The 10329-nt window shown below is 55.9% G+C and overlaps 1 protein-coding gene across 1 annotated transcript in view; it reads right to left on the reverse strand.

Annotated features, from left to right (window-relative positions):
• Positions 1-952: 952 nt before the first annotated feature.
• The window catches only part of LOC143282289 (uncharacterized), a 123118-nt gene continuing 113741 nt past the window's right edge, over positions 953-10329 (reverse strand). The window contains exons 4-11 of the mRNA XM_076587889.1: positions 9790-9935; positions 8982-9332; positions 8521-8932; positions 6328-8421; positions 3775-6265; positions 2770-2965; positions 1990-2193; positions 953-1406 (exon numbers count right to left, since the gene is read on the reverse strand). Coding sequence (XP_076444004.1) covers positions 1246-1406; positions 1990-2193; positions 2770-2965; positions 3775-6265; positions 6328-8421; positions 8521-8932; positions 8982-9332; positions 9790-9935 — 6055 coding nt within the window. The 3' untranslated portion in view covers positions 953-1245. The remainder of the gene's footprint in view (positions 1407-1989; positions 2194-2769; positions 2966-3774; positions 6266-6327; positions 8422-8520; positions 8933-8981; positions 9333-9789; positions 9936-10329) is intronic.

Here is a 10329-nt window from a genome sequence, read left to right on the forward strand (position 1 = left end):
GTAAAAGCCCACTCGTGTGCATACGAGTGAACGCAGAAGAAGAAGAAGAAGGAGGAGGAAGAGGAGAAGGAGGAGGAGGAGAAGAAGAAGAAAGAGGAGGAGGAGGAGAAGAAAAAGAAAGAGGAGGAGGTGGAGAAGAAGGAGGTGGTGGTAGTGGTGGTGGAAAAGAGAAGAAGAAGGAGGAGGAGGTGGAGGAGGAGGAGGAGGTGGAGGAGCATAGGAGAGAAGAACAAGAACAAGAAGGAGATGTGTGCAGCAGACGAATCAGTAAAGCAACACAACAGGAAACAATCACAAGACGAGCCACGTCCAGCAGAAGAGTGACAGAGCAGCAGAAAGGCAGAGGATGGTGTCTCCAATGACAAGAGACGTGCTATCCAAATCTTCACAGACCGGGGCTTGATTACAGGAGCGATCTTTGCAGCACTAAATTGGTAGAAATGAAATAAAATTAAAACTGAACGTCCCATAGTCTTTTACATCCATCAGGGCAGAGAATTCATACCCACTGCGTCCAGGGCTGGGCAAAGAACCAAGGCATGGTCAGATACAGCCTGAATGACATCAGTCAGGCGCTGAAATACGCAAGATAGACGAAAATCTGCCAGCCTTTACATAATTATTACTAAACCCAAACGAATAATGAGCTCTTCTCTTCATGTCGTCAGTACCATACCGTTACACACCCATGATCGACTCCAACAACCCAACAGCCCCCCCCCCCCCCGGCCCCCCCACAAAAGAAAAAGAACAAAGAAGAAAGACCAGAGCTATGAAAACTGTCAGCCTTTATATAAAATTATCATTTCTAAATATGAACGAATAATGAGCTCTTCCCTTCACGTCCTCAATACAAGATCTCTCTAACCACCCCTCCCTCCCGAACCCCTCCGCCTCCCCGCCCCCATCTGATAAGATTCAGACCTGGAAAAAAAAAGGGTAGGAAACTAGTCCAGGTACCCGAACCCGGGTATCTCTACTCTACTGAACTAGTCCCCGCGGGTATCTGTTATATAGATATATATTTTTCCTTTTCTTTCTCAGATATATACATACATTTATATATACATATATATACATATATATATATATATATATAAAAGATTCGGACCTGGAAAAACGGGTAGGAAACTGGTCCATGTACTTAGTCTACTGTATTGTACTGTAGTGTATTGTACTGTAGTGTAGTGTAGTGTAGTGTAGTGTACTGTACTGTACTGTTCTGTACTCTACGGTACTGGTGGTCTACTGGTCCTCCCGGCGGAAGCGGAGGGTGATGTCGCCGTCGGGCACGGCCTTGAGGTGGTTCCAGGCCTCGTAGTGCCTCAGAGCCGTGTAGTCCTCGCCGTTCACTGACACGAGCTCGTCCTTCACCTTCAGCACCCCGCCCTTCTCTGCTGGCCCTCCTGGGCAGGGGGACATAGCTTTGTCAGTATGTGTGTGTGTGTGGTGTTTCGGGGGGAGTGTGTGTGTGTGGGGTGTGTGTGGGGGGGGGTGTTGTGGTGTGGGGTGTGTAGTGTAGCGTTGTGTTGTGTATAAAGTGCAACACAACGCCTGACATGTGTGTGTGTGTGTGTTGTGTATTTGGTGCAACACATCACCTGGTTAGGATGAAATGATGATATCGTGTGCGTGCGTGCGTGCGTGTGTGTGTGTGTGTGTGTGTGTGTGTGTGTGTGTGTGTGTGTGTGTGTGTGTGTGTGTTATGCATACATATTGATTGACTACTATGATTCTCGTGTATTGATGACGATGGGTGACGATGACGACGATAATGATGAGAAATCCGCTACTGAAAATAAGTGACGATGATGACGATAATGGTGATAATTATGAGGACACCGCTGCTGCTGTTGCTGCTTCTGCTGCTGCTGATGATGATGATGAGAGACGATCATGACCAACAAAAATAATAAGGGGATGATGCAAATTAAACTTCTCTTATTTGGAAACGATATTAATAACTTTATCATTCTGCTGCGTTCTGACCTTTGAAGATCCGCTTGATGAGGATGGGCAGATCACCCCGAGGAGAGGCCTTTCCGCCCTCCAGACAGAAGCCCACGCCTGCAGGGCCCTTGGTCAGCGTCACCTCATACACCCCCTCCCCAACCAGCACTGCTCTGCTGGAAGAGGAGGAGGAGGGTGGTGTGGAGGCGGCGGGTGTGCTCGTGGTGACCTCCCTTCCCTCATCTGTGAAAAATTACGAGTGTTTCAGGTTGGGGGTTATTCTGTGTGCTGGGGGTGTGGATGGGGTGTGGTGGTGTGGTGTTGGGGGTTGTGTGTGTGTGTGTGTGTGTGTGTGTGTGTGTGTGTGTGTTGGTGTGTGAGTGTGTGTGTGTGTGAAAGTGGGAAGGACAAAAGAGACAAAGAACGTTAAAGCCACCCAACATTCATTTCACACTCACACCACCACAGACACACAGACACAGACACTAACACACACACACACACACACACACACACACACACACACACACACACACACACAACCACCACCGCCACCACCCCTACCCACCCGACACATACATCTACACATACACAACTCCCCCACACACAGACACGCAAAGAGAGAGAGAGAGAGAAACACACACACACAACACACACACACACACACACACACACACACACACACACACACACACACAAACACACACGACCCCTCCCCCTACACACAAATCCATCCCACCACTCCACACTTACCCACACACAATCCCCCATCCTCCTACACACACACACACACACACACACACACACACACACACAGACCTGCCGCAGCCAGAGCGCTGGCCACAGAGGGGGGCAGCCGGAGGCCGCGTGCAGTCAGCAGGACGCCCTTGGGGCCCGTGTCGTCCAGCTGACTGTGCACCTGGGCCGGGCGGCGGTGTCTCTGAACGTGGCCGTCCACCGAGAGCAGCAGGTCGGCCTCCTGCACGCTACTTCCTTTGCTGTGGACACGGGTCACCTGGGGAATGGGGAGGATGAGAAGGTGTGCAGAGGAGGTGGGGGGGGGGGGGGCGTACGTATGGGTGTAGAGGGGATAAGGGTAGGGGTAAGGGTGGGGGGTGGGAGGCGTGTGGGGGTGTGGCAGAAGTGGGGGGGTAGGTGGGTGTGTAGAAGGGATGGGGATAATCATTATTTGTTGTTTTCTTTCTTTTCTCACACAAACAAACACACACATATAAAACAACAACAACCCAACAAACTCGGCATGTCCATGGCATGTGAAATACATTTTTATTCTATTTTTTTTCTAAATAAAAGAAAAAGATGGAAACGAGAACAAACACACAGGCATACAATGACATAGAGAGACAGACAGACAGACAGACAGACAGACACACACACACACACACACACGCACATTCAGAGAGAGAGAGAGAGATAGAGTGAAGAAGCATTGAAGAGAGATTTAAACTATGCTGTTACGTTTTTCAACTTTTGACACACTAAGAAATCATTTTCAAATCATCAAACACACACACACACACACACACACACACACACACGTACGCGCGCACGCCAGCCCTACTCCCCCCCTTCCCCCCGCAAACACACACACACATACCTACAAGCCCATCCACATCCCCCAACACCCCTACTATCCCCACACCCAACCCAACACACACACAGACACACACGCACACAGACAGACAGACAGACAGACAGACACACACACATATAAACCCAACCAACCCGACATACCCCGACTATCCCCCCCAACCCAACCCAACACACACACACACACACACACACACACACACACATACACACCTGAACGAAGTAGTCCTCTCTCTGGGCCACGTCCAGATGCACGGGCCGCCCACTGAGTTCCCGTGCCGACACCACCCTCAGCTCCAGGGCCTGGGGCAGCTTGGCCTGATCCAGGTCCCCGTTGGCCGCCAGGACCGCCTCCACCAGGTCCTTGGGCGTCAGGGAGGTCACCTGCCTCACCATGGACCTGGTCAGCGTCACGGGAGCCTGCGGGCTGCCCTGAAGAAACAGGCTTCCGCTCTGGTCCAGGATACACCACTTCCTGGGGCTGGTCAGCACGGCCGTGTTCGGACCCTGAGGGGAGAAAGCTGTGTCCTGGCTGGTAGGGACTTCGGGGTCTTCTTCAGAGTCTTCGTGGTCGTCGTCTTCTTCTGTTGGTGACAGTGGTGGAGAGGCAGGTTCTGTCAGGGTGTGGTTGTCTGTCACTGTTTTGCTGGTTTCCACCCTCGCTGTTTCATTCGCTTGTGTCCTGCGTGGTTCTCTCCTCACTTCGGTTTTTGTTTCGTCTTTTTCACCTGCATCTTTCCCTGTCCTAACCTTCACTGGCGTGTCATGAGTTTCAGCAGATCTTTCAGTTGAACGTTGGACAGCGTGAGGTCCGCCTTCAGCAGATCTCTCTGTGTGTTTTCGCACAGCGTGAGGTGTGCTTTCAGCACTGACTGCCTCGCCAGTCGTACTGACTCCACCAGGGAACTCCGCAGTCTCCGCCTTCTCCGGACCGGAAGAGCATCTTGGGGAGGCGGAACCCTGAGGAGAAACGTCACCAATGTTACTGAGGGCAACAGTCCGCGAGCTCTGTGAATCACCAACAACATCAACAGTGCTGTCTGTGGTGGTGCGGGGGGAGCGGGGTGAGGCGGGTGAAGGAGAGGCATGCATGGCTGAGCGCCGAGGGGAGGCCACGGGCCTGGTGCTGGGGACTTTATCGGTGTGCACGTGCACGTGGGTGTCCTGCACCTGGCCCTCCGGGGACTGGCCGAGCACGGACACGGGCACCTCGTCCGGCGTCATGGCGGCGTCGAAAAGGGAGGAGGTGGTGAGGGAGTCGTCCATGGTCAGCCTCAGACCGTCCTCAGACATGTCCTCGTCCTGCACGCCGGAGTCCTGGGACAGCGTGTCGCTCACCGGGGGGTTCTCCTGCCCAGGGTCGTCACCCTCCTTCGTCCGGAACTCCTCCCCCTTCCTCTCCCCTTCCTTCAGCAGGTCTGTGTGGGTGGGTGGGGGAGGGGGACCAGGGTGAGGGGGAGGTGGGGAGGAGTGGGGTGGAAGGGGTTCAGTATCTGATTCTCGTTCTTGGTCTTTCTGATCGGTCATGGCGTGCTGTTGTGGGTTGCTGAAGTTTAATGCGCTGACCCCGGACTGCAAGGTGTCGACATCAACGTCCTCTGCCACAGCGGCTCTCGTGGAGTCCGCGGGCCGTGCATCAGACACACCCACCTCCCGCTGCCCCGCCGCTGTCTCCTGGGACGGCAGCAGATCCCCAACGTCCGTCAACGTGTCCACGTCACGTGACAGGGCGAGGGGAGGGGGAGGGGCGCCGGGTAAGGGTGGGGGTCCTTCATCCGGGAGGGGGGGTGGAGGGGAGTCGTCATCTTCTTCCGATTCTTCGCTCACTTCTGGGACTTGTGTATCTGTTTGATCCGCTTCTGTTGGTACGGGAGCTGTCTGCTTCATGCTGGCTGTGTCTGGTCCAAGGTCCGGGGAAGATGTCACGTCGTGTTCATGGCTCAAGTCTTGTTCTGTTCCCTTGATGTTGACGGCGTCCTCCTTTGGACAGACGTCTTCCGTGTCCTTCACCTCCCTCTTGGAAGCGGGCACCTGTTGCTGGTGTCTCCCCAGAGTAACTTCCCCTGTATCCTGTGCTTCAACCTCCCTGCTCCGGACCGCATAGTTGTCTGACATGGCGTCAACTGACACCAGGTGGGCGTGGACGACTGATGGCTGTGGTTCAGTGGTGTCGGCATCTGTGCGCTGGTTGACTGTTGTTCCTGTGTGGGTCTGATCGTTCGTTGTGTCCTTTGCGCGCCGCGTTCGTCTTTGCAGTCCCTGGGAAACGATGCTCCCAACAACCGCCTCGTGAACTGTGTCGCTGGTGGAGGAAGGGGGTGCTGCCCTCCTTGCTGACTGTGCGTCGTCTTCTCCTGCCGCTGGGAGGGCGGAGCTTCTTTCTGACACGTCTTCAGCCTTGGCACGTGCATCGCTGTCACTGAACGTGAAAATTGTCCTCTCCTCCACCACAAATTCGTCGGGAGTTCTGGGACAGGAGCGGAGATCGGAGGTCTGATCTTCTCCCGGTGTGACCACATTTGTTCTGCTTGCTGGGTGGTGGTGGTGGTCAGTTTCCCTGTTGATCTGTGTTGGGTGCTGAGCTGTTCTCCTCTCACGTTTCACCGAGGGTTGCTCTTCACTGGACCTGCCAGCCTCTGCTTTCCTGTTGACCTCTGTTGCGTCTGTTGAATGTGGTGCCGTTTTCTTCAGGACCGAGGATGCTCTGTATTGGACGTGTCAGCCTCTGTTCTCCGCGCAGCCCTCCTGGCCTTGAAATCCAGAGACAGGCTGTTGGACACCTTGGGCAGCTCATCGTCAGAGTCCAGGGCGTGTCTGTAGGACAGCAAGTCGTCGAACTTCCTGACGGCGGTGAAGTCCTCGTGGGCTGACCTGGAGGAGGGGGCGTGTCGAGGGGGTGACCTGGAGGAGGGGGCGTGGCGAGGGGGTGACCTAGAGGAGGAGGTGTGGCGAGGGGGTGACCTAGAGGAGGGGGCGTGGCGAGGGGGTGACCTAGAGGAGTCGGCGTGATGGGGGGAGACCAGCGAGGTCATGGACACGGACAGGGAAGACCCCAAACGGTCCGCGCGGCGCTGGGAGGGGGGCGTGCGGGAGGACCTTGGTGACAGGGCTTCACTGGTGTGAGGGGACCACGACTGGCGGTGGCTGCTGGGGGATATGAAACGGTGAGGGTCGTGCAACAGGGAGGAAGTGGTGGAGGAGCGTGACCTATGCGTGACGGCAGACATGCTCGTGCGCCGTGACTCACCGCTCTTACCTACAGAGGGCGGGGACTGTGAGCGTCTCCCCCCCGGGTGGTGGTTGAGGTCCCTGGAGGCGGTAAACGACCTGAGCGGGGTGGTGGCGGTGGTGGTTGTGCTGGACCTTGCCGTCCTGGGGCTGAGGGCCGAGTTGAGCGGGTGGTCCCGTTCCGGGTGTGTGGCGTTGATGTTGGCGGTGCTGGCGGAGAGACCCCTGGTGTCGGACAGGGTGCCGCTTAGAGCGGACCCCGTGAAGTATCCCGGCATGCTTCTCCGCCGCTCGCTGTACTCACCACCCCGCCCCACTGCCTTCCTCCTCATCGTGACGCCCGAAGAGGACTCCGCGTCCTGGCTGTTCAGCGACCTCACCACGGACGACACGGACACGGAGGACTTCCGGTTCTTGGACAGCGGCGGCGCCGAGCTGCTCTCCGACACCTTCTGCTCGAACATGCGCGCCGCGTTTGACACGAACCTCCGGTTGGGGGCTTGGTCCTGCAGGGTGGGCACGTTGGGGTCGGCGAAGGGCCGGAGTCTGGAGGGCACCAGGGTGGGGCTGGGCAAGGGAGCGGCGCCGTCAGAGTGCTGGGACTGCCTGGCTCTGCGTGTCACGGGTGGGGAGGAGGAGTCCTTGAGATGCAGGGCCTCTGAGGGGGAGGGGGCGGCGCTGGCGCTGTCAGAGTGCTGGGACTGCCTGGCTCTGCGTGTCACGGGAGGGGAGGAGGAGTCCTTGAGATGCAGGGCCTCTGAGGGGAAGGGGGCGGCGCTGGCGCTGTCAGAGTGCTGGAACTGCCTGGCTCTGCGTGTCACGGGAGGGGAGGAGGAGTCCTTGAGATGCAGGGCCTCTGAGGGGGAGGGGGCGGCGCTGGCACCGTCAGAGTGCTGGGACTGCCTGGCTCTGCGTGTCACGCGAGGGGAGGAGGAGTCCTTTGGTGACGGGGCCTCTGTGGAGGAGGGGGCGGCGGGCTGCCGGGGCAGGATGGTGACCATGTGGGCGTGCACCACCGCATCTCCTCCTCCGCCGTCCAGGGCTTTCTCCGGGGATATGGCTCCCACCCGGGGTGGCGGCTCCACGGGTCTCTGACCTTCACCCTCGTTGCCCTGGACATGTGAACGACCTTGCTTCGCATCCGCGGCCACCCTGGATCTGGGTCTGGGAGCGGGCACTGGGGATCTCTTGGGGACTGGTCCTTGCTCCAGTGAGGACACCTCTTCTCTGGTACCGCCAGCACGCGCAGTGCTCGTGGAATCCACAGCTGGCGAAAGGTCGCGTGCATCACGCGGAGACCTGCGTCTTTCCTTCCTCGCGCCTTCCTCCTTCCCCGGGGTCGGGGAGAGCGGCGCAAGGTCAAGGTCATCGTCACCACCCGAGGGATGCCGGGAAGCAGCGGCCACAATCTCGCTTGCCGTCAGGTGGCGCTCGGCTCTCTGTGACGACGACGACGCCGCTCCATCGTCACTACCACCTTCACCGCCACCGCCACCACCACCATTCTCCTTCCCCTGGGCGATGGTAGTGGTTCTCTGGCGGGGCGCTGGTTTAGGTGGGGATGGGGACGGGGACAGGGAGGGTGGTTCCGGGCTGCGGGTCCTGGCTGGAGAAAGTCGTGGGCTGAGAGCTCTGGACAGCGGGTGAGCAGCCATCATGTCATCCGTGTCTCCAGGTTGCTGCTGCTGCTGGTTGAGGTGCTGGTGGTGGTTGTGGTAGTTGTGGACAGACAGGGGCGAGGCGTCTTCCCTGGGTGACGTAACAGCGGGGGTGGAGTCGGTCCGTCTGTCCCGGTCAGGGTCTGGGAGCCTGGTCGGGGAACGGGGAGAGCGGGGGGTGTCTGTCTCAAGGGAGCATGGCCTCTGAGGAGCGCTCTCTTCTTCGTCCCGCGTCCTGTCTGTCTGCCTGGGTTTCTCTCCAGCTTCTCTGGGCTTTTCTGCTACCTCCCTGGGTTTCTCTGCTGCATCCCTGTGTTTCACTGCTTCTTCGGGCTTATCTACTGCTTCTCTGGCTTTGTCTACTGCTTCCCTGGGTTTTTCTGCTGCTACTTCCCTGGGTTTCTCTTCTTTGGGCTTCTCTGCTGCTTCCCTAGGTTTCTCTACTGCTTCCCTGGTCTTCTCTGCTGCTTCTTGGGGTTTCTCTGCTGCTTCCCTGGGCGTGCACCGATCAGGAGAAACGGCTCCTTTCTTTGCACGGGATAACGTGGCGGGGACAGCACCGCCCTCTGACGGAGAGGGCAGTGCTGGGCCTGACGTCAACGGGTACCCTGTCGGAGGAAGCTGAGGAGGAGGAGGAGGGGGTTAGTCGAGGAATAGCGACAGACTGTTGGTCAGCAGAGGACACGGCGGCTGAAGACCTGTGACTGCTTTCTGCAGGGGCGGTGGTAAGGGAGGGAACCGCGGCGTCCTGCACCGCCGGAGGAGAGGCCAAGGGAGGGCACTCCTTCTCCGCGGAGGGAGAGAAGGGACGGGGAGACAACCTCACCCCGAACTGCGAGTAGGCTCCCCCTGATCTGGGCGAGGCTCGTTCGCTGGGGTCGTTCCCTGCAAACATCGTTATGGAATGACTTCGGGCTTCATATATATATATATATATATATATATATTACTGGTTCCTTTTGTGGTAAATTTTCACCCACCTCAGTGCACAGCTTTAAAACAGTACAGTAAAAAAAAAAACCAATCAAAAACAACAACAACAAACAAAAAAACAACCAACAACGATTTATAGAAAACTGAATATTCTGTACACTTTCTAAAGGGATCAATAGCAAATTTCAATCTACTGAAAAAATAAACGTAAAAAAAAACAAAAAAAATCAAAGTGTATACAATACTATTAAAATGATAACAATATGGAATTTGGCTGCTACCCGAAGACACTGATATCAATAAAGATTTTATTCAAGAAACAAAAAACCATGCGGTAAGTGTGTATATGTCTAGATTTATCTGCTTACGTTTGCTCTGCACACACACACACACACACACACACACACACCCTGCCCACTAAGGGGTGGCGGTGGCTCAGTGGACACGACCAGTTTGATCAATCCCCGGGGTAACAGACGTAACACCTGCTGGACACGTCCGTCAGTCAGTCCCCGTAACTCGGTGGTGTTGATACACAGCAGGTAGTCTCCAGCCCTGAGTACACACCACACAACACGTGTTCAGTGATGATGATGATGATGATAATGATGATGATGATGATGATGAGAAGAAGGAGGAGGAGAAAGAAAGAAAGAAAGTAGAAGAAGAAAGAAGAAGAAGAAGGAGGAGGAGGAGTAGAAGGAGGAGAAGAAGAAGAAGGAGGAGGAGGTGGAGGAGAAGAAAGAAAGAAGAAGGAAGAAGAAGGAGGAGGAGGAGAAGAAGAAGGAGGAGGAGGAGGAGGAGTGGGAGGAGAAGAAGAAGGAGGGACACGAAGAAGAAATAAAGGAAGGAAGGAAGGAAGGAAGAAGAAGAAGACTAGAAAAGAAGGAGGGAGAAGGGAGAAGAATAAAAAAAAAAAAAGAAGGACAAGAAGAAGAAGAGGGAGGAG

This window comes from Babylonia areolata, chromosome 5, assembly GCF_041734735.1.
Source record: "Babylonia areolata isolate BAREFJ2019XMU chromosome 5, ASM4173473v1, whole genome shotgun sequence".
Lineage (NCBI taxonomy): Eukaryota > Metazoa > Mollusca > Gastropoda > Neogastropoda > Buccinidae > Babylonia > Babylonia areolata.